Source organism: Vidua macroura, chromosome Z (genome assembly GCF_024509145.1).
Source record: "Vidua macroura isolate BioBank_ID:100142 chromosome Z, ASM2450914v1, whole genome shotgun sequence".
Lineage (NCBI taxonomy): Eukaryota > Metazoa > Chordata > Aves > Passeriformes > Viduidae > Vidua > Vidua macroura.
Window position 1 is genome coordinate 79,447,542 of NC_071611.1, and position 26,978 is coordinate 79,474,519.

General features: G+C 50.5%; 1 protein-coding gene and 1 long non-coding RNA gene across 2 annotated transcripts in view; both read right to left on the reverse strand.

Annotated features, from left to right (window-relative positions):
• Positions 1 to 9,541: 9,541 nt before the first annotated feature.
• Positions 9,542 to 26,978, reverse strand: part of LOC128822421 (serine/threonine-protein kinase PAK 3-like) — a 136,774-nt gene continuing 119,337 nt past the window's right edge. The window contains exons 3-7 of the mRNA XM_054004122.1: positions 15,131 to 15,243; positions 14,385 to 14,502; positions 11,008 to 11,145; positions 10,676 to 10,732; positions 9,542 to 9,634 (exon numbers count right to left, since the gene is read on the reverse strand). Coding sequence (XP_053860097.1) covers positions 9,542 to 9,634; positions 10,676 to 10,732; positions 11,008 to 11,145; positions 14,385 to 14,502; positions 15,131 to 15,243 — 519 coding nt within the window. The remainder of the gene's footprint in view (positions 9,635 to 10,675; positions 10,733 to 11,007; positions 11,146 to 14,384; positions 14,503 to 15,130; positions 15,244 to 26,978) is intronic.
• On the reverse strand, positions 15,999 to 17,597 carry LOC128821660 (uncharacterized). The gene is made up of 3 exons (XR_008441189.1): positions 17,120 to 17,597; positions 16,750 to 16,813; positions 15,999 to 16,042 (listed from the first exon to the last, which is right to left on the reverse strand). It is a non-coding gene; the product is annotated as an uncharacterized LOC128821660 (long non-coding RNA).

Here is a 26,978-nt window from a genome sequence, read left to right on the forward strand (position 1 = left end):
AACTGCCCACCCATTGACCAATACATTGTTTCTCTTTCAAGGATCATGTTCCCACCTGTAATAAATAAAAAGGTCTTCATCAAAACGAGCATTGAAGGAAATAAGAATTTGAACTGAGTAGGGAATTTCAAGATGTGGGAGGAGAAGGAGGGGGGGGGCGAGGGAACAGCAAGTATCCTGCTTAAGAATTGTGCAGATGCAAGTAGCATAGAATGAAATGAACAGGGCTAATGCCTTTATTAATGTTCAGCTCTTTATTAAAAAGATCAGCTGGGCAGGGGGCTCGACGCAGAGCTCGCCCCCGCGGTCGTAGCTTTCCCAGGCAGCCGAAAGGAAGGCGGCGTGCAGAGTCGGTCACTGGAGTCCCGAGCAGCAGCTGTCCTTTCTCCTTTCCTTGTGGCACACCGGTGGCCCGAGGATGAGGAGGCGTGGTGTGCAGAGTCTGTTGCTGAAGTCCAGAACAACAGCTGTCCCCGCTCCTTCCATGGTGGCAGCACCAGGGCTCTCTGTCTCTATCTCCCTGCTTCTCAGAGCCTAATATAGTCTGTTCTCTCTTAGGTGATGGCGATGGTTAAAAACCAGTCAGGGGATGTGTTTCCCTCTTCCTCAGCTAGGGCATTTATCTAGACTCCTCTATTGTGTTCAGTTTTTGATTTATATTCATTTTTATCTCCTAAAAATACTCCCATGATCCTAAGGGGTTTCTATTTGCATGTTAGTCTCAGAGTGGCAGCGTGGAGGGGTGGGGGGCCGGTTGTTCCCAGGTAGTTTAAAGAAAACAAACAGAGCAATTAGCTAATTAGCATTTCAATATCGGTCTTTTAGTGTTGCCATGGGAACTAGGAAAGCCCTGACCACGTTTCTGGGGAATACCTGGAAACTATTCATAACAAATCCCTCCTCTATTTCTTTGATCGGGCTTAAGCCCGCATCAACTTACAGTCCTTGGCTTTTGAGGGCTACCTTCTTTTGGCATTTGTATACTTTCACTCAGGACTGAGGGTAATTCTATTGTTCTTTAGGAACCAAGTTGTAACTCCTTTGGCTAAAGGACACTTAGTCTTATTAAACAATTACCAAGTACTTAAACCTTTTCTATGGTACTTTAACTCAGAAACAGTTCTTAACACCTCACTGTATATCAGTCTCTAGCAAGTCTTCCTTAAAGTTAATTTTAGGTCCTCTGGTTTCTTAATTATTGTCCATGCACAAGAGGAGGCGGGTGACACTGTTGGGTCTGGTCTGGCATCTGGGGGTGGCACTGGTCCTTTAACTCTGGTGACGTGGGTCCAGCCTTTTTCTTGGGTCCGTACCGCAGTGTGTGTGGTGAGTAGTACCTGGAAAGGTCCTTCGAATTTGGGGGTTAATGGAGTGGTAGTGTACCAGGACTTTATCAACACCCAATTCCCAGGACTGATGTGGGCATTGGCGTCCAGAGGGGAAGTTTGGGAGAGATACCCCTTCTTTCGGAGGCCTTCTAGGGATTTTCCTATGACCTCTAAATATTTCTGAGTTGCTGCCTCCCCTTCCAGATAATCTGCTGTACTGAAAGGGGTGATTAAAAAAAGGGAGTCCAAACATTATTTCATAGGGAGAGACCCCTATGTCAGACCGAGGTCTGGTTCTGCTGCACAAGAGAGCGAGAAGTAAACACCTGAGCCAATTCATCTTTGTTTCTTCAATTAATTTAGTTAACACATTTTTAAGAGTTCTATTCATCCTTTCCACTCTTCTAGAGCTTTAAGGATGCCATGGGGTGTGCAATCTCCACCTTACCCCCAGGACTTTTGTTACTTGATGTAAAGTTTGAGTGACAAAATGCGTACCTTGGGCTAAGTCAATGTTATTGACTAGCCCATATCATGGTATGATGTTTTCTAAGATTATTCATGCAACTTCCTGCGCAGTTTCCTTTTTGGTTGGGAAAGCCTCCACCCAGTGAGTGAGGTGATCCACGATCACTAGTAAATGTTTGTACTTTAATTTTCCCATGCAGGATCAACTTTTGGGCTTCTTTTATCAGGATAGCTGCTGCTGCTGCGATTACTTGCAGGCAATTTGGCCATCCTCTGGCTACTGGGTCTAGTAGTTTTGAGAGGTAGGCTATTGGCTTTTTTTTTTATCTTTCCCACTTAAATACATTCTTAGGGCTTCTTTGAGCAACTCATTCATGTTCTTTTCTTGCCAGTCCTCTATCTTTTCTAGTTTTTGTCTAATATCGGGTCAGGATTTGGTGACAAACTAGACCTTTAAGAGGACTTGGCCCTCTGGGCTATCTGGGTCTATATTTGAATATAACTGGAATTTTCGTTTTAGTTGGTTAAGCCAAATTGCCGGGGTCTCATCCTTCTCCTCAGTACCATCAAAGGCCAATTTCGTGTTGCTTCCTCTAGGGATACTCTTTGATCCCTCTTATCATGAGGGACCTATAGTCTCTTATGTTTTGCCTACCTTCTTGTTGGCTGGGACTCCAGTTGGGGTCCACCAAGGGCATCCCCTGGTTCCCTGGGGGCCCCAATCCACCCTCTCTTTCCCATATCTTCACCCCTGCCGCTCAGATCATCTGGACCTTTCTCAGAAAGAACAGAATGCTTAGAATAGCTCAGGTCTCCCCAGGTACAAATACTCAGCCCTAGAAATTGGTCCAACTGGCTAGATATTCCAACGGGGTCTTCCACTAAATTTCTTAGCTCTTTCCCAAATCCCCGGACTTTGGAAACTGCCAAAGGTGCATCCACAAACCTAACTCCCCCAGCTGCTCTACCCACAGGAACCCCTCTAAGGGGAAAGAGCCCCTCCACCCTTGGTGCTTTGGATTGGGTGCCACAATAGGGCCCTTTTTCTAAGGCACCAAGCAGGGAAATAGTAGTGGAGAGAGACACTGGAGGCCAGGGGGCATGCCAGGTGATGAACCAACCCTGGGCAAAGGTGGCCTCAGCTCCCAAGTGGGAGGAGGCAAGGAAACTCCAGCTGGAGAAGGGGAAGAGGGAGTTGGGGAGATGGTTGAGGAAACTAAGGGAAGGGATGATGAAACAGAGGTGGGAAAATGGGGGAAAGAAATCAGGGACTTAATAGGAGGGGCTGAAGGACCAACTGGGGAAACTGTTGGGGAAGTAACAGGAGCAGAAGGGGACAGGCAATCGAGGGGGTCCCATTCCTTTATTTTTCTAGTCTCCCCCTCTCTATTCCCTTTGTCTTCCTCTCTATTTCTTTGTAACTTGCATATTCTCACAGTCTCATTATTTATAGAATTCTCCAGCCAGCAAGCTGCATGAGATAGTTGTTCTATATCAAGGCCCTCTCTTCTGATTACACATCCACTGATCTTGGGTTCCATACCACGGCCACTCTCCCCGTAATTCTAACTTCGGCCATACTTCCTATACTGTAAAGTATCATCTTACTCTTGTCTAAACCCTTCATAGTCTCCTGAGAATCCCATTAGTCTAACAGTTGCCCCAAGGGGCTGTTAGGTGGAATTCTCTTTGCTTTGGAAGGATTTGCTCCTTTACTATAACCTCTTCCCATTTTCAGGCCTCAAAAACAAAAAAAAAATATATACCTTAAATGGTGCTTCTATCTAAAATGGAATATACTGACAGGCAGCTAAAGCGCATCTGACCCCTCCCAACTTCGTATTTTGAATCACTTGACTAAACTTAATCACTTTTAACTAAATTCCCCTCGTGGCACTTTACATTGTCTCTTGGCCAGGACAATCACTAGTCATACTCTTATCTATTGTCTTCTGTTCTTTTTCTCTTTGGCCTAAGTTTTGAACTCCTTGATGGACTTTCTAGCCTTGTACCCCTGCTAAGTCCTGCCCAAACTCTTACTTGGCCTTTTGCCTAACCTTCTTACTAGGCTTGGGAAGCTTGGTCTCCCTGCCGAGGTAAGGTCGAACGTCCTGCCGAGCCTTACACTCGAACTCCGGCCAAGCCCCCTTGCCTGACTCTCCTACTAGGTTTGGGAAGCTTGGTCTCCCTGCCGAGGTAAGGTCGAACGTCCTGCCGAGCCTTACACTTGAACTCCGGCCAAGCCCCCTTGCCTGACCCTACTAGGCTTGGGAAGCTTGGTCTCCCTGCCGAGGTAAGGTCGAACGTCCTGCCGAGCCTTACACTCGAACTCCGGCCAAGCCCCCTTGCCTGACCCTACTAGGCTTGGGAAGCTTGGTCTCCCTGCCGAGGTAAGGTCGAACGTCCTGCCGAGCCTTACACTCGAACTCCGGCCAAGCCCCCTTGCCTGACCCTACTAGGCTTGGGAAGCTTGGTCTCCCTGCCGAGGTAAGGTCGAACGTCCTGCCGAGCCTTACACTCGAACTCCGGCCAAGCTCCCTTGCCTGACCCTACTAGGCTTGGGAAGCTTGGTCTCCCTGCCGAGGTAAGGTCGAACATCCTGCCGAGCCTTACACTCGAACTCCGGCCAAGCCCCCTTGCCTTACTCTCCTACTAGACTTAGCTTCCTTGCCTTCCTGCCTTTCTCCTTACTTGGGTTATTGCCTGCTCTGACGGGGACATCCTGCCCTGCCTTCCAGGGCCATTCCCCTATCTGCTCTGACGGGTACCTCCATCCTTGCCTGCCATGGACATCCTACCTGCCCTGTTATCCTGTCCTGCCTGCTGGGGACATGCCCTCTTGCTGCTCCTGCTTGCTAGGACATCCCGCCCTACATGCCCTGTTATCCTCTCCTGCCTGGCGGGGACATGCCCTCTGCCCAGTGGGGACATGACGCTCCTTTCTGCTTGGACATCCCACCTGCCCTGTTTTCCTGTCCTGCCTGGCAGGGACATGCCTTTTGCCTGTCGGGGACATGCTTTCTGTCTGCCAGGTACATGCCCTCTACCTGCCAGGTACATGTCACTCCTGCCTGCTAGGACACCCTGCCCTACCTGCCAGGGACATCCCACCTGCCGTCCTATCCCATCCTGCCGGCGCCGGGGACATGTCCTCTAGGACCTCTACATCCCACCTGCCCTGCTGGGGATATTCCCCTTGCCCTGATTGCCAGGGACTTACTTTGCCCATAGGGCACCTCCACACGCTCGGAGGAGGGCCTGCTTTACTTCTAAGGAGACGCCTCAGTCGCTCCTCTATTCCACTCGCTTCCCCCCGTTCCCGGCCGGCCCCTTCGCAGGAGTACGGAAACGCGGGTACTAGCGGGTCCCTCTCACTTCGGGGGTCCGAGCTGCCGGCCCCCGTCTCACTCACTCACTCATTCGCTCGTCTCCCGGTTTTTCTTACCCATCCGATGCTCCTCTGCGTTGCTCGTCTCACGCGGATCCTAGGGTCCGAAGGTAGCCAGCAACTCCCGAGGGTCCCTCGAAGCAGATGGTTGAGCTGTCCAGCTGTCCGGGGGTCCTCTTCGGGCGTGGCTATCCCGGACGAGCCCCCAAATTGAAATGAACAGGGCTAATGCCTTTATTAATGTTCAGCTCTTTATTAAAAAGATCAGCTGGGCAGGGGGCTCGACGCAGAGCTCGCCCCCGCGGTCGTAGCTTTCCCAGGCAGCCGAAAGGAAGGCGGCGTGCAGAGTCGGTCACTGGAGTCCCGAGCAGCAGCTGTCCTTTCTCCTTTCCTTGTGGCACACCGGTGGCCCGAGGATGAGGAGGCGTGGTGTGCAGAGTCTGTTGCTGAAGTCCAGAACAACAGCTGTCCCTGCTCCTTCCATGGTGGCAGCACCAGGGCTCTCTGTCTCTATCTCCCTGCTTCTCAGAGCCTAATATAGTCTGTTCTCTCTTAGGTGATGGCGATGGTTAAAAACCAGTCAGGGGATGTGTTTCCCTCTTCCTCAGCTAGGGCATTTATCTAGACTCCTCTATTGTGTTCAGTTTTTGATTTATATTCATTTTTATCTCCTAAAAATACTCCCATGATCCTAAGGGGTTTCTATTTGCATGTTAGTCTCAGAGTGGCAGCGTGGAGGGGTGGGGGGCCGGTTGTTCCCAGGTAGTTTAAAGAAAACAAACAGAGCAATTAGCTAATTAGCATTTCAATATCGGTCTTTTAGTGTTGCCATGGGAACTAGGAAAGCCCTGACCACGTTTCTGGGGAATACCTGGAAACTATTCATAACATAGAAGACTGTGTAACTAATTATATACAAGTTAACTTTTAGGCCAAGGACAATCTGCAAGGAAGATGAGAAGCCTTCATCCCTCCGACCACCAAGGGCAGAAAAAAAAGACCCCCTAGCAACCAATTGCACAGGCACAGAGTGCATTGAGAGAAAATACGTCAACTGGAAAGAAGAAAAAAAAAATGGACTATAAAAACAAAAAGGGCAAGGGGGGAGGGCACGCCGTGGTAGAGCAGAGACTCTCCAGCCACCCAGCGCTGTCTTTTGCTCATTACCACTTGCTTAATAAATTCTTCTTAGTTGATTTATCTATAACTGGCCTCCCCAGTTGAATTTGTCCATAACACCATCCATTAAACAATACACTTTTCTTCATTGTCTTGTCAACCTGCTCAAAGACGGATCAAATATGGCAGGGCCTTGGACACGACTCCAGTTCCTGACTCAGGCGTTTGGGAAATATTCCATTCCTCAAATTCTCCATTGCTGGTCAAAAGCCTCCTAAAAACACTTCCTTCCCTTTGAATGCATTCCAGCTACCTTCTTAGCAGGACCGCTCTCTTTATTCTCAAGGCTAAAACAGCCACTTGCACACATTAAGCACGGCAATGGGGCAATACAGGGTTCAGTGCTGCCTGTTAAAGCTAAAGGAATTCACAAGACTAAGCCCTATTTGTTACACTTAGCGCCTCTCCTTCCCATTCTGGGAATCAAACACAAGCCTTTCATCAATACACCCTGCGACTGCTCTTGCTGAGTGAAGCCACATTGCTGTGTCAATAAAGTAGACGGGACTCAGTTTCTTCGTGCAGGGAAAGGCAACTCTTTATTCACATAATTCATTTTTATACCATTTTCACAGACCTGATGTTCAACTCCAATTGCCTGCTTGTTTTCTTGCCACACAATTCATTGCTGAGAAGGTGTTTTTGTGTGGAAGTGCTAAGACTCTCTCTTTTACTCAGGTGTTTACATTTTTCCTTTGTGGACTCTCATGGGACAGATTTCTTGTTTATTCCAGATGCAAACTGTAATAACTGCAGTCATTTTTATGATTTTTCACATGGGAAGTTAGCTAGCTGTATGTAGAAAACATAACAGGCCAGCTGGTCATTTTTAGCAGAGCAAAGCCTGATTTTTTTATAAGGCTTTTCTTTGACAATACCCACAACACATTGTGACTTTCTTTCAGAAATTAATGAAGAAAACACAGATTGCCAACTGCAATTATTCTGGTCTCTTCCCAATCAGTTGACTACTCAAGCAAAACCCTCAGGCACGTCCCCAATTCCCTCTCTCCCAGCAGCTCAGAGCTGCGTCGCACAGCGCTTGCGGTGCGCCAGACAGCACAAAGCAGGCTGGCCTGCTGGCCCTGAGTATTTCTGCAAAACACTCTGCATTTCCCACCTTTGCTCTGGCTCAGTGCAGAACTGCAGGACTGCAGGCGCTTCCTCCCAGAGCTGTGTGAGGCACCGGCTCCTGCAGACGGGAGCTGACAAGCTGTCACTGCCTCCCACTGGCCTCGGCTCCCCTGGCAGAAGTGCCGTGCCTGAAGGACGCTGCCCTGGGCTCCAGCCTGCCCAGCAGCCCGGCTCCCTCCCCCGGTGCCCAGAGTGCTGCACACACTGCTAACCTTTCCCAGGAGTCACAGGGCAGCCGGCAGAAGAGTAGGAATGCTCAGCCAGGCCACCGGCCCTCGGCTGCCCTTCCCCTTTCTCTCGCCCGGGGCAGACTCCAGACGGCCAATGCCTCCGGGCTGGGCTGTGCCCAGCAGGGCTCCGCTTCCCCTCGGCAGCAGCCAGCTGCCGCTTGGCCTCTGAGAGCGGAGGATGCACCCGGGGCCAGGAAGAGGCACGCAGGGCCGGGCTGCTGCCTCCTGCAGCTACAAGGGCCTCCTGGCAGCCTGCCTCTGCCGAGGCTCAGGCTGCTCCGGGCTCAGCCGGGGCTCTGCTGCGGCTCCAGCCCCGGCAAGGCCGGGCCCGCTCTCACCTCACAGTCGCTGACAGCTCTGCACCGCAGGAGACCTTTCAGAGCACCCTCTCTGATCTTGCTGCTTTCTCAGCTGAGCAAGGCTCTCCTCCAGCCAAAGACATTGCACTTAGGGATACAAATCCAAGTGGCAGGTGCCCAAGTGCTCTGGAGTCACAGCTGAAGGCCTGCATCAGCACAGGATGGTTTGGCTTCCCCACTCCCCCTTTGGTTTTTCCTGCAAATGCCATTGCCCTTTCTGCCTCAACTAGAAGTACCACAGCTGGGCAAAAACAGACCAGTGGGCCGTATTCCAAAGGCAGCGTGGTCTGGAGAAGATGAATGAAGAAGAGCCTTCCCCACTTTCACACTGTGCCAAAGACTCCATAAGTGTCACTTTCCACCTTTTTGAAACAACTGACAATTCATAAGAAAATCTCGAGGTTATTCACAGAGTGAGAAAGAAGGGAATCTTCAAGGTGAGGTGTAGTTTCAGAAACTTTTTTCATTTCCAATCCTACTGTTCCAAGTCCGATTAGACAATCCTACCCTAACTTTACCCTAACCCTAACCCTAACCCTAACCCTAACCCTAACCCTAACCCACAATCCTACTCTAAGTCAATGGTAATGGTCCTGATGTGATTATCACATTCTTGTCTCCTTCCTCATCTTCACTGAAACAATCAGTGGCACCAGGCAGGACGCAGGCTCAGCAAGTGTTACAAATGGATGCTGCCCAAAGAAAAAAAAACAACAAAAACCAATGAACCGTGACTTTCCAAGCTCAGTATTTCAGAGGATTCCTCTGGCTCCTAGAAAGATGCAGAAAGAGGACCAATGGGACCATCTGCACCTCTATGTTTTATGTGCAGGACCTTGCCATCACAGGCAAACCTGGCCCAGAATCCCATTCATCTCTTTATTGTGTTGTCTTCATCTAGCACCCCCTCTGATCTTGCTGCTTTCTCAGCTGAGCAAGGCTCTCCTCCAGCCAAAGACATTGCACTTAGGGATACAAATCCAAGTGGCAAGCGCCCAAATGTTCTCGAGTCACAGCTGAAGGCCTGCATCAGCACAGGATGGTTTGGCTTCCCCACTCCCCCTTTGGTTTTTCCTGCAGATGCCATTGCCGTTTCTGCCTCAACTAGAAGTGCCCCAGATGTGCCAAAAGGGACCAGTGGGCCGTATTCCAAAGGCAGTGTGGTCTGGAGAGGATGAATGAAGAAGAGCCTTCTCCACTTACAAACCATACCAAAGAAGCCATAAGCGTGTCTTAGCACCAATCAAAAACACCTGGCAATTCAGAAGGAAATGTTGAGTTTTCTGAAGGGGTCAGAAGGAGGGGAATCTTCCAAATGAGTTGATGCTTCAGAAACTTTATTTAATTCCAATCCTACTCTATAAACCTATACTACAAAACAACTCAATAATCCTACTCTAGAGTCCTACTCTACAATCCTACTCTAACTTGGTTATGGCAAAAATATCTTGACTGTTAGATTCTTGTCTTCTTCTTCTTCTCCTTCTTCACTGAGTTGATGAGTGGTACCAGGGTGGACGCGGGCTTGGCTGATGTTACAAATGGATGCTGTCCACAGGAAAAAAAAAAAAAAAGAACAGTGAACCATGACTTTCCAAGCTCAGTGCTTCACAGACTCAATCAGGATTCCTCTGGTACTTAGAAAGACCCAGAAAGAGGAGTGACGGGGACATCTGCTCCCCTGTCATCCTGTGCAGAACCTTGCCATCACAGGCAAACCTGGCCCAGAATCCCACTTATCCCTTTATTCTGGTTTCTCCATCTAGCTGGGATTTTTGCCCTGCCCGTGCTCTAGAAATGGTGCTTTCTGTCCCTGGGGTTTCTTCCTTTCAGGAAACTCCAATGACCCACATAGGTCCCTGTCTTTGAGAGACAGGCACCGTGCTAATTTCCACAGGGAGACAGAGCAGTGTCTACCTTTGCATGCCCTGCCCCTCCTGTGCTGGATGGCACCTTCCTTCCCAGCAGGGCCAGCCGAGTGGCGCTGGCTGCTGCAGTTCCCTCTCTGCCACACAGCCTGGCAGTAAGCCTGGGCCAGTTCCCCTCTGCCTGAGCGTGCCAGGCAGCAGATGGGGCTGGGACAAGTCCCTCTCAGCTGCCCCTGTCTGCGTGCCAGAAACCTCTAAGGGTGGGGTGGGGGGCACAAACCAGGGCCCCTCAGAGGCTCACAGTGAGCCCCCACACAGCCTCTCCTGCCCACAGCCAAATCTCTCCAGACTGCTCTGCCAGGACTGGCTTCCTTGGGTTCCTCCACCACCATTTCATGACTGTGTACCCTGCATTGCTCTACTTCAGTTCTTTTGCCATTAGATAAAAAGGAGCACCCCACCAAATTACAAAACAGGGTGACAGAAACAGAGGACAGAGCACCTCTCCTCTGAGGACAGGCTGAGAGACCTGGAGCTATTCAGCCTGGAGGAGAACTGGCCCCACGGAGACTTCATTGCTGACTTCCAGTACTTCAAAGGGGATTCTCAGGAAGTAGGAAATACCTTTTTTAACAGGCTCCGTTGCAATAGGACATGGGATAATATTTATAATATAAGATGGGAATTGAGTCAGATTAGATCTAAGGAAGAACTTGTTTACTTGGAGCATGGTGCCACACTGGCACAGGTTGTCCTTAGAGCTGGTAGGTGCCCCATCCTGGGTAGGGATAGGGCAAACATTCCAGGTCAGGTGGGAAGGGGCTCTGAACAACCTGATCTCTCCCTGCTCTTTGCAGGACACTTGGACCAGATGACCTTCACAGGGCCCTGCCAGCCCAGCCTAGCCCAGACTAGAATTCCTCACCGTTTTCATTTGAACAACATCAGGAGTGGAGGTTGGGAGGAAGGAGGCTCATCTGATGCCTTGCACTTCAGTGGAGCAGGAGCCCATCCCTCAGACACTCTTTCACCTGCAGCCCCTTTGCATTTTACCTGCAGGAGCTCCTTGGCAGACCAGCGCCGTGCCGCGTCTGTCCGCAGGCAGTGCCTCAGGAAGTTACGCAGGGAAGACGAGAACCGGTTGGGCTGCCGCAGCTTTGGTGTCCCTCGTATGGCTATCAGGAGTTGAGGCTGGGGAAAAAGGAAACATAAGGCTCCAGCTGCTTCTTTCCCATCTGTAAGTGCTCTCTCAGATCCCATTGTTTAAGCTCCACTCTGCAGAAACTGCCCTGGAGAGACCCAGAGATGACTTTCCTTTACCAACCAAAAACCCAAACCCCGATGCAGCCACAGCTTTTCCAGCATTCAGCAGATCTTGCCTTGGCAGCTGATTTCATTGACTGACCTAGTTAGTGGGAACTACATCAGCAAAAGCACGTTTTGCTTCTCTGAGGATTTGCACCAGCCTGACAGGCTATTTGGAAGGGGGAGTTTGTTCTATCCATACTATTTCCAAGGATTATTACATGAAAGGAATCTTTGCAGTGCTTGTTGGTCCCTTTAGCACAGCTTCCATGAAACAAAAATCATCGAGTTGTTTTTTTTTTTTTTTCTCCTCTTGAAAAAAATGCAGATGCAGAATCCATCTAAAATAGACTGAAATAACAATGGAAGGAGGCCTGGGAGTCTCCATGAAAATGCCCACCACAATAGTCACAGCTCTGTGCTGGTGGCACTGAAAAAGATGGTGACCAAAGAGACTTTGTTACTTTCTTCTTCATCCCAGAGGAAAATTCCTTTACTTTTCCCACACCCCCAGAGGTCACAAAGAGGGTTTTATCCTGTCTCTCTGCAGCTGAGCTCAGCCACTGGACATGGTGGGGAGCTGGAGTCCTCACTGTCCTTAGAACTGTGCAAGCCAGGGGTGGCCCTGCTCCTGTGGTAAAGGAACACAGCACCGGCGTCAACCGCCCACGTTGGATCCCAGCCCCGGGCACCTGGCTGCAAGTTCATCAACTTGTTAAAGTACCCAGACACAGCCAAGAGTTTAGTGTACAATTCTAACTGCAGTCGGAGAAAAACACATCCTAAACTTATCCAGGCCACCCACACGCATGACTGAACAATGTACAGATGATTTGAAAGCCTGAAAGTTTTGAAGACCCACAGGATTGGGAAAAGATGCTACAGTTTGGAAGAAAATTGATGTGCTGTGGTAAATGAAAGGAAAAGCAAGCAGAACTTGCTTGGGCATTGCTTTGGTGGTTTTTTCTCCTTTTTCTTTTTATTCTTTTTTCTTTTTCTTTTCCTTTTTTTTCTGTCTTTTTTCCCTTTTCCTTTTCCTTTTTTTCTTTTTATTTTCTCTTCCTTTTCCTCTTCCTTTCCATTTTTCTCTTACTTTTTCTTTTTTTCTTTTCCCTTTTCTCTTCCTTTTCCTTTTCCATTTACTTTTTCTCTTTTTTCTTTTTCTCTAAAATTGAAACTAGGAAGATTCAATCTCCATTTTGAAGGATATTTATCACACATCCAACCATTCCACTGAAAAATGCCTTTTCTTCAGAGACAGAGCTCCAACATTGTTCAAAAAGCAAGTGAAAAATGTCAGGCATGGCTGGAGGCCAAAATGGCAGGTTTCTGAACTGGTTAGGTTTCTGAACTGGTTACCTTCCTCTTCCCTTCTGATGCAACCAAATCGACAGCAGATGCTGATGTGCTGCAGGGACATTTTCAGAAGGGGACCTTGGTGGAAGTGGTGCCAGCAGATGGCAATGGGATTTTGTCCAATGGCACACTGACCATGGGACAGGTGAGAAAGACAAGCAGGATCAGTGAGTATTTGCACCTTACCGAAACAGGAGTTTCATTCCAGTAAGGAACTTCTCCTTCCGCCATTTCGATGCCCACGATTCCAAGAGACCATATGTCCACTTTGGGGCCACATGGTTGACCTGTCACCACTTCAGGCGCCATCCACCCAGAAGTGCTGGCCACTGAGCTCCGTCGACTCTGCTCAGGGGTGAGCTGAACAAAGAGGCCAGAGTCAGCTGTGGAGAAAAAAACAAACCATGAAAGCCAGCTCAAGTTAGGAAATCAAGCCAAAGAATTCCCCACTCTCAGTCTAAGAATGTGCTGTTGAGTCTCCTGGAGAACTGTCCACGCTCTGTTTCCTCAGGGCTTTAGACAAGGAAATATGGAATTGGCCACTTCAAAAAAAAAGCCTCATTTTTTAGACTACCTCCAGCCTTTTATTTTTCTGAAGCTTTACATTGTAGCTCCCTCCCTCTGGAAGGGACACACACAGAGCAACGCCACTCTTGAGTCCTTGTTCCTTGTCATACTTCTGTGCATGTTGCAACTGTGCCCACAGTTTGTGGCAGGGTTCCCTGCACTGCCACCAGCACCATTTTTGGGGAGCTGGCAGTCACTCAAAGCAGCCCCACAGCCCACGTCCCTGGAATGCTGCACCTGACCAAGAATACACTGACCCAGCTTGACAGAGCCGTCGGTTCTGAGAAGGATGTTGCTGCTCTTCACATCTCGGTGGATCACATGGTTCGAGTGAAGAAAATCCAGGCCTTGCAGGCACTGAGAGAGAAAACAGAAACAGGAGGGCAAAAATTAATGATGTGATTTCATTATACAAGAAAGGAAACAGCTCTAAAAGATTCCCTCTGCAGGGGAATGGTGAGTAATGGCAGAACAGAGTGCCATTGTGAGGAAGAGCTTGCTGCTCCACCACTTGCAGAGCAGGACCTTTCTAAGGAAAGGCATGTCAGCTTTTGAAAGAGCAACAGCAGCTGCTGTTGTTGTAGACTGTCCCCTGCAAACCAGCCAGCATGGCTGCTGCTGCTGTGGATGTGCTTTCTCCATGCAGAGGACAAGTGAGGGTTTTGCCAAGGAAGAAAAAGTCCCTCCCTTTGGTGTGAAGTGGATCACTTTGGGGTGGGAGGCTGCATGACAAAGGTTTTGTTGCTGGCCTCAGCACAGACTTGGAAGTATCACAACAGTCACCTTCCTGAAGCAAAGAGCATTTTGGCTGCACTAGTGTCCTTTTCAGTTGAGGACTGAGAGAAATGAGTCTTTTTTCTTTGCTGATCATTTCAAATGCTGCCACCAGCACCTTTGTTTTTACAGGCAAGGAATGCAGTGCAGACAGGCTGGAGATAAAAGTTTAGGGAGGCAAGGTGGAGAACAGCAAATACAAATACAAGAGAGAGAGCGAGAATACAACAGCAGGAGATATGAGTACAAGAACTGAGTACTGTGAGTGCAGGGGCACTGGCAGGCATTTCACTTGAGAGGCTTTTACTTGCCCATAGCATACCAGCAACACAGAAACAAAGCTTGGCACATGAAATCACTCCAGGTCGGAGCCCTGTTTCCCAGACAATCCTGCCCAAGCCCTGGGCAGCACAGGTGGGATTGCTGACCTCCCGACTGATGGCTGCCATCTCGTCTTCAGACAGGTGGGTCTCGCTGATGACATCGCTCAGAGTGCCTCCGTCCATGTACTCCATGACCAGCCAGCGTTGCCCATCCACACGGTAGCTGAAAGAAGGAAACAAGAGCATGGAGATAGACATGCATGGCTAGGTTGTTTTCTTGATTGATTCTTGTTTCCAAGTCCCTTTGTGACTAGGACAGAATGAAAGGAATAGACATTCCCTCTAGGCTGTGCATTGTTTGCAATCTGTCTCAAGAAGAAAGGCACAGCTGTGAAAAAAGGAGATGTCTTCAATTGCCAGCAAGTAAAAACTGCAGGTTAGGAACAGATCAAAAACCTGTCAAACTGCGTGTTTCTGGAAATAAGCACCTAGTCTTCCTGGCATGCAAAGTAATGGAAAAGAGGGGACACAATCCAAGGGAAATCCATGTTAGTTTATCTGGACGTAAGAGGACTCTTGAAAAAAATCAAGCCCCAAAACAATGTGGTGGCTGTGAACTTACAGGCTATTGATTCAGTAAGATATGACAGATGCAGGTTTTTGAATCATTTTCAAACTCTGTGTACCAGGGAAGACTCATGCAGACAAGATGCACTCTCTTCCCATCCACTGGAGATGAGCAGAGCAGTAATATTTAACCAATAATTACAGCTCTATTTTCTGCCAGTGAACAAAGTGGAATTTTACCTTGCATGTTTGCAATATGTAAACAAACATTCACAACAACTCACCTGTCTAAATAGTTGACCAGGTTGGGATTCTTATTTGGCTTCATGAGCATGAGTTCATTGACTTTTAGTTCCTTCTTCCTCAGTTCTTGGAGATTTATTTTCTTTATGGCCACCTAAAATGACATTGAAAATGAGTAACTTGAGAATTTGGCAGCACAAGACCGCAAGGCACATGGAGCGAGTGATTTTGCAATGCCACAGCCGAGCTGTGCCAAACTGCCTTGTGATTGGGCATTGCAGTAATTAGGAACTGACATTGCAACAGCCCATTTCTCTGCTCCCTTGGAGGCCACTTACAGGACACGTGGCCACTGAGGTTTTGCCTTGTCCACTTGGTAACTGTGGTGTCTCAGCTATCACCCACAAAGCTCTGAGCACACTCCCTGCTGCTTTGTCTGGGATTCAGAAGAAGTAATCCATGCCTTAATACTCTGTGGATATATTTTGGGCTATGGGCAGGACTTAGGGCTTTTAGGGACGCCGTGCAGATCTCTCCCTACGTGCAGTTGCCAAGTGCGGCACTGCAGGTGGCTAAGGAACTACCAGTAACTTTCAGATGCATTTCCTGGCAGCCAGAAGTGAGAATTCAGGACTCTGAAGCTGTAGCCCCAAAGAGCAGTGAGATGCTCAAAGGCACCACCTTTGTTTTAGCAATGGAGAGCGAATGAGCACATCCTTCTGTGAAAGGAACTGCTGCCCTCCTTGCCTTCCTTCTGGCAGCTGAGAAGGACAAAGACTGTCCCAAATGTATTTTGCAGGCTGGTAGCAGTCTGTGCTTCTTGTGCCTTTTCAGCACAGCTCTACTCAAAGCTCCAGCCACAGCTGCTCACACCAGAGGACCTGCGGGAGATGTTGACATTTACCTCTTCTCCTGTGGCATTGTCAAGTGCTATGCAAACATCTCCAAAAGTCCTAGAAACAAAAAAGCAGCAAAGAAAGGAGAAGACATTTAGATCTTGCAGTGAAAGCCAGTCCACAGAGGAGATCTCTGCTGCAAATGCCTAAAACCTGCTGGATGCAGGCGGGCTCTGCCCGAAGGCAGATGATGCATTTTCCTCTCAAGTGCATGGGCACTGGGCCTGTCCCTGAAGTGTTGCTGTTTTCTGCCTCAGCTCCTAAGGAGAGCTCCTTCTTTCATCTTGGGTTTCAGGTTCTAAACTGTGCAGTTTTTATCCTGACCATGGAGTATTTCCTTCAGCAATCTTTTGGAAAGAAATGTTCCTGAGAACTGTTATCTGACAGCTATCAGGGAGTAGGTTGCTCTTTCAGGCAAGCACGTTTCTTCCCCTTTTATTAGTGTGGCTGTATGATTTGGAGATATACAAAAATGCTCAGGAAATCAACACAGAACTGTCCCACACTTGTGAGACAAGGAGATCTTCCAAGTCCTGTTCCTTGCTGCAGGCAGGAACTTGGCAGCATGGAGGTGTCTCTGACAATGCCTTCTGGGCACACTCACAAATTCGGAGCAGCACTGAGAGATGGGACAATCTATCCCCAGTGTCTGAACATGGGGATAGATGTCTGTTTGCAGCTGTTCTGACTTCACACTGCATAGATATTCCACCAGAAAAACACCTGGCCCATGGTTATATAGAAGTAACTGTGGTTGGACTCACCCTCTGCCAATATGTTCCAGTTCCGTGTATTTCATCACAGGATTTTCCATGTTCACTATTTTCCCTGAGGGAAACAAAATGCAAGATGCTCACTTTAAAGCAGAGATCCCAGCTTCCAGGAGATTCAAAAGACAGACCCAGAGCCTGAAGCTTTGAACCCTTTGTGTTCGGCTGGGTAACAACAACAACCAGGCAGACAGCTCTGCAGCACAGGTGGCCAGCACAGAGACTGCTTTTCTACAGCAGTTCCTGTGGGGAAATGTCTCTAAATGTCCCTGGGACACCAAACTCAGGAAAAACATTTGGTACAGCTATGCTGACACCTGCACACAATAGACTGTCCCTCAGACAAGAAATACAGCAGACGTACTCCGTAGCTCCAGGGAGTCATCCTTGATCTCCTGTTGCTGAGCAGCAGCTGGGTCAGCACTGGAGATGAGCAAACCGCCCCGGCTCCGCTTCTCAGGGTGGAGAGCAAAGGCTCCTTTAGACCATGCTGCTGCTGCAGCAGGTTTGGTGACAAAGCCCTTGTAGATCTGGGACAAGAAATGAGTTTATGTCAGAAAGGTGGCTGGCAGAGATTAGCCTGAGATTCCATTTCAAATGCAAGCCCTTAGGAAGGTGCTGTCAGCAACATGCAGGGCTCTTAAGTGGGTTTTTTCTGATGTCCACTTCTCAGACTGGATGGGTCAAAACCAAAGGCTAGTTCTACTCGAGTGGATGGCCAGATTCATGGTCCATTTTCATGGATTTTCTGAAGGATCACTGCCACAATGACCATTCTACTTCCTCTCAAGGATTCCTTTCCCCCTCCAAGGGCTTCAGACACACGTGCAGCTCCTTGTTCAAGTGTTCGTCCTCCCCCCACTGTGTCTTCTTTTCCTGCACCATCTTCAGGTCATGCCCAACCTGTAGCACCTTTGGTGGGGACAGTTCCTGTGCCTCACGCCAGCCTCGGGGCTCTTCAGTGCCACTCATTTGCCGGAAGTCTTTGCCGGCTGCCCGGTGAGACGTCAACACTTGCACCTCGAGTCAAACAGAACAAAGCAGTCAGAGACTACAGCTTGTCCCTGTCAGTCAAGAGTCACTGACTGTGAGGAAAGAACAGATTTACAAGGGATACAGACAGCTTGTTTCAATCCTCCATCTGGGTCACCATATTCCCCTGTAAAAACACCTCAAGAAACAAGGAGAGCAGGAACAGGCCAGCAGGAATCAATTTGGATGACTGCTGGCCAAAAGGCCAAAGGACAAGTCCCACTGTCCAGGGCAGCAGCTGAGATTCAGCACACCAGGAAATGTCCTTCCGAGTGACTGTGATACACACTAGAGCAGGATGGCACTCAGAGGCATCACCCCGCTCCCTGCTGCTCTGCACTGGGAAGGCCAGAAGGGCAGAAACCACCAGTTTGGTGACTGCAGTGGCTATCCCTCTTTCACTCACTTGCTTTTGTAGAGCCTGAGGGAGGGGATTAAGTTTTTCTCTGATGATTTTCATTTCTTCCTCCTGCCTCTTCTCCCTTGCCATGATCTTAGCGTGAGCTTTCTGAAAGTCTGTGTCCAGCTGTTCCTTCAAGTTCTCTAAAATACGAGAGAGAGGATCTTTCACAAGTGGAGTGACTGCCACTCTTTCAGTCACCTGGTTTTGTTGATCACCCCTCTGCTGATGGAGATTCATCTCCTTTTGAATTCTTCTTGTCTCTTCCTGGTTCCTCTTCTTCACTTCTGTGATGGCACTCTGAGCTTCGGGCAGCTCTGCTTGTGGCTCTGCCTTGATATTCTGTACACACAAATGCAGAGCAAGTGACTGGGAGCTGCCATAAGGCTCAGCTTTTTCCTCTTGCAGCCTCAAAATCACATTTATTCAGCCCCTTCTTTCTGCTTCCCTACCCACACCTGCTTCTAATGGAACCCTCTTGTCTCAGTGCTGATCCCTGCAGATTCCAAGGCTCTGTGCTTTCAGTGCCTCTGGGACTCCTGGCCTCCTCACTCCCAAGAGCTCTGTTTTATGCCCCTCTTCCTGCCCTTTCCCTCTGACACCTGGCGAGTCAGGCTTACCTGGCCATTCTCCTGTGGCTCTTCCACCTGCTGCCTGAGCTGCTCTTCCTGCTCTCGGGCTCTCAGCTCTCCCTGAGTCTGGCATGGCATCTCTGATAACTCAATCTGCTCCTGCTCTTTCTCTGGAAGGATCTGCACAGAAAGCAAGAGAAGATGGGTTTCAACTTTCCATACGACATTTGTGGGCTAAGACTCAAGGACTGATGGGCTCACACGTTCCCAGAGCACTGTGCTGCTGCTCTCCTGGGTCATTCTCTGCCCGTGGGGAGGCACAGATTCCAAAGTGACCCTGGCACTACAATCAGGGGCCATCTGGGGCTGAAGCTCCAACAGCCTCTCAGGCAGCTGACAGGGAAGGTGTGGCATTTCTCAGGGATCTGGTGAGGGCCTCCCTCTGCTCCTGCCATGTCCTGTTTGTCTTTCAGTAGTGACTGACACCCAGCCCAGTCCCACAGCTCCATCCTGCCTCTGCAGGTGGCTTCCTGGGTGAGCTCACCCTTTATGAGAGACACTTCTGGAGTTCATGTTCTCTTCACCACCTAAAACATGGAATTCTTCCACCTCTCTGGGACAGGCAGAAAATCAAAGAATTAACTGGGGGCTTCAGGAAGAAGAGGCCGGAGGAGGAAAACAGCTCTGAGGGGGAAAAAAACCACCATATCTGGAGGGGGAAACAGCTCTGCCTGCTCAGAATCGGTCAACAGAACGTGTCTCTAATCCTCTCCAGAAAGGGATGCTTTAGGTGAAGTTTGCACCTCCAACTGCTTTGGACCAGAGCCAAGAAGATTCAATTATGCAAATGATAGATAGATTAGATAGATAGATAGATAGATAGATAGATAGATAGATAGATAGATAGATAGAAAGATAGAACTCACTCTTATAATCTCTCTTAACTATAGTTTCTGTTGCTACACACACTTGGTAGCCATTGCCCTGATCAGCAGCAATCCTGAGATTGCTCTCCTATTGCTTCAATAAACCACACTCCCGGGGAATCTGGAGCATTTAGGTCCTTATGGAATGCAACCAGATCCAGAGCATTGCACTGGGAATGGCATTCTTGCAGCATCTGTGCTTGGCCAAGTGCTTCTCTTTGACTTGACAACACTGAGAGTGCTAAAGGGGCTGTAATCAGAAATAAAGCCCAGCCCCTCCCAGCTCCTCTGATCTCTGAGGACCAGCTGGAATGCAAGAGCATTGATTTCCCGCTCAATTTCAAAACACCACATTTACTGATTCCCTGGGCTGCAAAAAGGCAGAGGTACTGTCAATATGAACGCAAAGTGAAAGGCCCTATTGACTGGCCTGGCACCAGAACAGCTCCTTCTGCACCGAGCTCGCAGCCCCAAACAATGTGTTCTCATGCAAATATAATGCATCCTCCAGAAATGTCACCTTACAAAAGAAAAACCTAGCAGAATCTTGACAAGTCACGGAAAAGGGCAGAAAAGATGGAGGAAAACCACCTGGACTTGCTGAAAAATGAGAACCTGAACAGGAAATCTCCTCCTAAAAAAGGAAGAAACCACAAGATGAAAGAGTCACCAAAAAAAGTGTCAAAAGCACTTGGATGCTGTGAGAGGATATTTGCAGAAGAAATAGCATTTGTACTCAGCACTGTCCCATATGGATCTATGGAAGTGTGCCTGAAGGGCCCTGACGAGCCTCCCGTTGTCCAGGCTAAAGCTCCCTCAGCACCTCCTCCTTGGCCTTGCGCTCCACAGCCTTCCCCAGCTCCCGTGTCCTCCTCTGCACACGCTCCAGCCCCTCAAGGACTTTCTGCTTCACAAGGGCCCACAACTGGGCACAGCACTCCCAGCTGTGGCCGCAGCGCTGCCCAGCCCAGGGGGACGCTCACTGCCCTGCTCCTGCTGCCCACTCTTGCTGACACAGGCCAGGACGCCCTTGGCCTTCTTGGCTCCCTGGCCACGCGCTGGCCCACCTTCAGCTGCTCTTGACCGGCACCCCTGGGTCCTTTGGGCCCACGCAGCTCCCCCACCACAAACTTGCCCCTTTGACGTCAAATACAGCAGCCACAATTCCAAGATGTCCTTCCTCTTCTCAGCAACACAAGACAGCAGTCAAGGACTTGCAGCTTCACCCCCACCCGAGCCACTAATGCCATTTCCAAAGCTGCAGGCTTCATCCCAAAACGCATCCACAGAAACTCGCCCCTTCTGCTTTTTGCCTGGCAAGAAGCCTTCCCTACAAGGCACTTGCTTCCTTTGGCCTCACCCCACAAGAATGGCCTGACCCAGCTTCATGGACAACGCAATCATCTCCTTGCAGCTTATCAAAAGCCAAAAGACCACTGTGTCTTAAGAGACTGTACAAGTGAAGAACTGCTGCAGAAAACTGCAGAACACTTCCACAAGCCAAACACACCTTTGCACAAAGGGAAAACAACCAAAGAAAGCCCTGTGACCTCCAGCACGAGCACCTGTGCCCTTGGCCACGGCCCTGCAGAAGCCCAGAGACAGAGCTTCACTGAGCCAAGCAGGCAGAAGCTGAGCCGCAGCCCCCAGCTCTTGGGTGCCTCAAGGTGACAGGCCAAAGGCCAATTTCTAGCTGTCCCTGCCTGCAGGAAATGGCCGCGTCCTGCGGGATTCCAGCACTCAGCATCCTCAGCCAGCAACAGCAAGTGCTGGCTGCTCAGAAACTTGCAGCTCTGCCTTGCACTAAATACAGCACCACCCACAACTGGCACTTACTCCCTTGGAAGCATCAGGCTCTGCTGTGACCACAGCTGCAGGCTCGTGGTCGTCTTGCTCCTTTTGCTCCTCTTTGGCTTCTTCTCCAAGAGCAGAGGGAGCCGGGGCGGAGACTGCTGCTGCTTCTGTCATCTGTGGCAAGAGAGAAACATGAGGGACAGGCCGTTACCTATGGTTTAGAACCTCCTTTCTCTTCGCATCTACAACCACCACTTCGAAGGAGAAATCATCAGCTTTCTTAGCAATGGCATTCTAAGTCACTCCGGCCAGATTAAAATGGGCTAATTCAAGAGAACTCTGTTTGCCTAGGAATTTGATAGTCCTCCATGGCTGCTATCTGCAAGGCACAGTGCCTCTGCACAAGGGAGCTTTTAGCTCTTGAAAGCTGTGAAATGGAAAAGTAGGAAATAGCCAGCAAGGCCTTTGCTATTGCTGCGGCAGACATGGAAAAGTAAAAGTGGATCAGAATCCCATTCGGTGCAGGAAAAGGGCAGGAAAGCTTGTGCAGAAGCATCTTTGCTTGCTGGGAAGAGAGAAAATGAGCAGTGCTTCTCCTCCTAGCAAGCCAAGAAACCACAAATTGGAAGTGTCACCTGCTCAGGTGGCTAAAGTCCTTGCATGCAGAGCGGGGAGGTTTGGCAGGGAAGCAGGCCTTGGGGTGAGCGCTGTCCTCTATGGATCTATGGAAGTGTGCCTGAAGGGCCCTGACGAGCCTCCCGTTGTCCAGGCTAAAGCTCCCTCAGCACCTCCTCCTTGGCCTTGCGCTCCACAGCCTTCCCCAGCTCCCGTGTCCTCCTCTGCACACGCTCCAGCCCCTCAAGGACTTTCTGCTTCACAAGGGCCCACAACTGGGCACAGCACTCCCAGCTGTGGCCGCAGCGCTGCCCAGCCCAGGGGGACGCTCACTGCCCTGCTCCTGCTGCCCCACTCTTGCTGACACAGGCCAGGATGCCCTTGGCCTTCTTGGCTCCCTGGCCACGCGCTGGCCCACCTTCAGCTGCTCTTGACCGGCACCCCTGGGTCCTTTGGGCCCACGCAGCTCCCCCACCACAAACTTGCCCCTTTGACGTCAAATACAGCAGCCACAATTCCAAGATGTCCTTCCCCTTCTCAGCAACACAAGACAGCAGTCAAGGACTTGCAGCTTCACCCCCACCCGAGCCACTAATGCCATTTCCAAAGCTGCAGGCTTCATACCAAAACGCACCCACAGCAACTTGCCCCTTCTGCTTTTTGCCTGGCAAGAAGCCTTCCCAACGAGGCACTTGCTTCCTTTGGCCTCACCCCACAAGAATGGCCTGCCCCAGCTTCATGGACAACGCAATCATCTCCTTGCAGCTTACCAAAAGCCAAAAGAGATTGTACAAGCGAAGAACTGCTCCAGAAAACTGCAGAACACTTCCACAAGCCAAACACACCTTTGCACAAAGGGAAAACAACTAAAGAAAGCCCCGTGACCTCCAGCACGAGCACCTGTGCCCTTGGCCACGGCCCTGCAGAAGCCCAGAGACAGAGCTTCACTGAGCCAAGCAGGCAGAAGCTGAGCCGCAGCCCCCAGCTCTTGGGTGCCTCAAGGTGACAGGCCAAAGGCCAATTTCTAGCTGTCCCTGCCTGCAGGAAATGGTCGCGTCCTGCGGGATTCCAGCACTCAGCATCCTCAGCCAGCAACAGCAAGTGCTGGCTGCTCAGAAACTTGCAGCTCTGCCTTGCACTAAAGACAGCAGCAGCCACAACTGGCACTTACTCTCTTGGAAGCATCAGGCTCTGCTGTGACCACAGCTACAGGCTCGTGGTCGTCTTGCTCCTTTTGCTCCTCTTTGGCTTCTTCTCCAGGAGCAGAGGGAGCCGGGGCAGAGACTGCTGCTGCTTCTGTCATCTGTGGCAAGAGAGAAACATGAGGGACAGGCCGTTACCTATCGTTTAGCACCTTCTTTCTCCTGGCATCGACAACCACCTCTTTGAAGGAGAAATCATCAGCATTCTTAGCAATGGCATTCTAAGTCACTCCGGCCAGATTAAAATGGGCTAATTCAAGAGAACTCTGTTTGCCTAGGAATTTGATAGTCCTCCATGGCTGCTATCTGCAAGGCACAGTGCCTCTGCACAAGGGAGCTTTTAGCTCTTGAAAGCTGTGAAATGGAAAAGTAGGAAATAGCCAGCAAGGCCTTTGCTACTGCTGCGGCAGACATGGAAAAGTAAAAGTGGATCAGAATCCCATTCGGTGCAGGAAAAGGGCAGGAAAGCTTGTGCAGAAGCATCTTTGCTTGCTGGGAAGAGAGAAAATCAGCAGGGCTTCTCCTCCTAGCAAGCCAAGAAACCACAAATTGGAAGTGTCACCTCCTCAGATGGCTAAAGCACTTGGATGCAGAGCGGGGAGGTTTGGCAGGGAAGCAGGCCTTGGGGTGAGCGCTGTCCTCTATGGATCTATGGAAGTGTGCCTGAAGGGCCCTGACGAGCCTCCCGTTGTCCAGGCTAAAGCTCCCTCAGCACCTCCTCCTTGGCCTTGCGCTCCACAGCCTTCCCCAGCTCCCGTGTCCTCCTCTGCACACGCTCCAGCCCCTCAAGGACTTTCTGCTTCACAGGGGCCCACAACTGGGCACAGCACTCCCAGCTGTGGCCGCAGCGCTGCCCAGCCCAGGGGGACGCTCCCTGCCCTGCTCCTGCTGCCCAACTCTTGCTGACACAGGCCAGGATGCCCTTGGCCTTCTTGGCTCCCTGGCCACGTGCTGGCCCACCTTCAGCTGCTCTTGACCGGCACCCCTGGGTCCTTTGGGCCCACGCAGCTCCCCCACCACAAACTTGCCCCTTTGACGTCAAATACAGCAGCCACAATTCCAAGATGTCCTTCCTCTTCTCAGCAACACAAGACAGCAGTCAAGGACTTGCAGCTTCACCCCCACCCGAGCCACTAATGCCATTTCCAAAGCTGCAGGCTTCATCCCAAAACGCACCCACAGAAACTTGCCCCTTCTGCTTTTTGCCTGACAAGAAGCCTTCCCAACGAGGCACTTGCTTTCTTTGGCCACACCCCACAAGAATGGCCTGCCCCAGCTTCATGGACAACGCAATCATCTCCTTGCAGCTTATCAAAAGCCAAAAGAGACTGTACAAGTGAAGAACTGCTGCAGAAAACTGCAGAACACTTCCACAAGCCAAACACACCTTTGCACAAAGGGAAAACAACTAAAGAAAGCCCCGTGACCTCCAGCACGAGCACCTGTGCCCTTGGCCACGGCCCTGCAGAAGCCCAGAGACAGAGCTTCACTGAGCCAAGCAGGCAGAAGCTGAGCCGCAGCCCCCAGCTCTTGGGTGCCTCAAGGTGACAGGCCAAAGGCCAATTTCTAGCTGTCCCTGCCTGCAGGAAATGGCCGCGTCCTGCGGGATTCCAGCACTCAGCATCCTCAGCCAGCAACAGCAAGTGCTGGCTGCTCAGAAACTTGCAGCTCTGCCTTGCACTAAAGACAGCACCACCCACAACTGGCACTTACTCTCTTGGAAGCATCAGGCTCTGCTGTGACCACAGCTGCAGGCTCGTGGTCGTCTTGCTCCTTTTGCTCCTCTTTGGCTTCTTCTCCAGGAGCAGAGGGAGCCGGGGCAGAGACTGCTGCTGCTTCTGTCATCTGTGGCAAGAGAGAAACATGAGGGACAGGCCGTTACCTATCGTTTAGCACCTCCTTTCTCCTGGCATCTACAACCACCTCTTTGAAGGAGAAATCATCAGCATTCTTAGCAATGGCATTCTAAGTCACTCCGGCCAGATTAAAATGGGCTAATTCAAGAGAACTCTGTTTGCCTAGGAATTTGATAGTCCTCCCTGGCTGCTATCTGCAAGGCACAGTGCCTCTGCACAAGGGAGCTTTTAGCTCTTGAAAGCTGTGAAATGGAAAAGTAGGAAATAGCCAGCAAGGCCTTTGCTATTGCTGCGGCAGACATGGAAAACTAAAAGTGGATCAGAATCCCATTCGGTGCAGGAAAAGGGCAGGAAAGCTTGTGCAGAAGCATCTTTGCTTGCTGGGAAGAGAGAAAATCAGCAGGGCTTCTCCTCCTAGCAAGCCAAGAAACCACAAATTGGAAGTGTCACCTGCTCAGGTGGCTAAAGCACTTGGATGCAGAGCGGGGAGGTTTGGCAGGGAAGCAGGCCTTGGGGTGAGCGCTGTCCTCTATGGATCTATGGAAGTGTGCCTGAAGGGCCCTGACGAGCCTCCCGTTGTCCAGGCTAAAGCTCCCTCAGCACCTCCTCCTTGGCCTTGCGCTCCACAGCCTTCCCCAGCTCCCGTGTCCTCCTCTGCACACGCTCCAGCCCCTCAAGGACTTTCTGCTTCACAGGGGCCCACAACTGGGCACAGCACTCCCAGCTGTGGCCGCAGCGCTGCCCAGCCCAGGGGGACGCTCCCTGCCCTGCTCCTGCCGCCCAACTCTTGCTGACACAGGCCAGGATGCCCTTGGCCTTCTTGGCTCCCTGGCCACGTGCTGGCCCACCTTCAGCTGCTCTTGACCGGCACCCCTGGGTCCTTTGGGCCCACGCAGCTCCCCCACCACAAACTTGCCCCTTTGACGTCAAATACAGCACCCACAATTCCAAGATGTCATTCCTCTTCTCAGCAACACAAGACAGCAGTCAAGGACTTGCAGCTTCACCCCCACCCGAGCCACTAATGCCATTTCCAAAGCTGCAGGCTTCATCCCAAAACGCACCCACAGAATCTCGCCCCTTCTGCTTTTTGCCTGGCAAGAAGCCTTCCCTACAAGGCACTTGCTTCCTTTGGCCTCACCCCACAAGAATGGCCTGCCCCAGCTTCATGGACAACCCAATCATCTCCTTGCCGCTTATCAAAAGCCAAAAGAGACTGTACAAGTGAAGAACTGCTCCAGAAAACCGCAGAACACTTCCACAAGCCAAACAAACCTTTGCACAAAGGGAAAACAACTAAAGAAAGCCCCGTGACCTCCAGCACGAGCACCTGTGCCCTTGGCCACGGCCCTGCAGAAGCCCAGAGACAGAGCTTCACTGAGCCAAGCAGGCAGAAGCTGAGCCGCAGCCCCCAGCTCTTGGGTGCCTCAAGGTGACAGGCCAAAGGCCAATTTCTAGCTGTCCCTGCCTGCAGGAAATGGCCGCGTCCTGCGGGATTCCAGCACTCAGCATCCTCAGCCAGCAACAGCAAGTGCTGGCTGCTCAGAAACTTGCAGCTCTGCCTTGCACTAAAGACAGCAGCACCCACAACTGGCACTTACTCTCTTGGAAGCATCAGGCTCTGCTGTGACCACAGCTGCAGGCTCGTGGTCATCTTGCTCCTTTTGCTCCTCTTTGGCTTCTTCTCCAGGAGCAGAGGGAGCCGGGGCAGAGACTGCTGCTGCTTCTGTCATCTGTGGCAAGAGAGAAACATGAGGGACAGGCCGTTACCTATCGTTTAGCACCTCCTTTCTCCTGGCATCTACAACCACCTCTTTGAAGGAGAA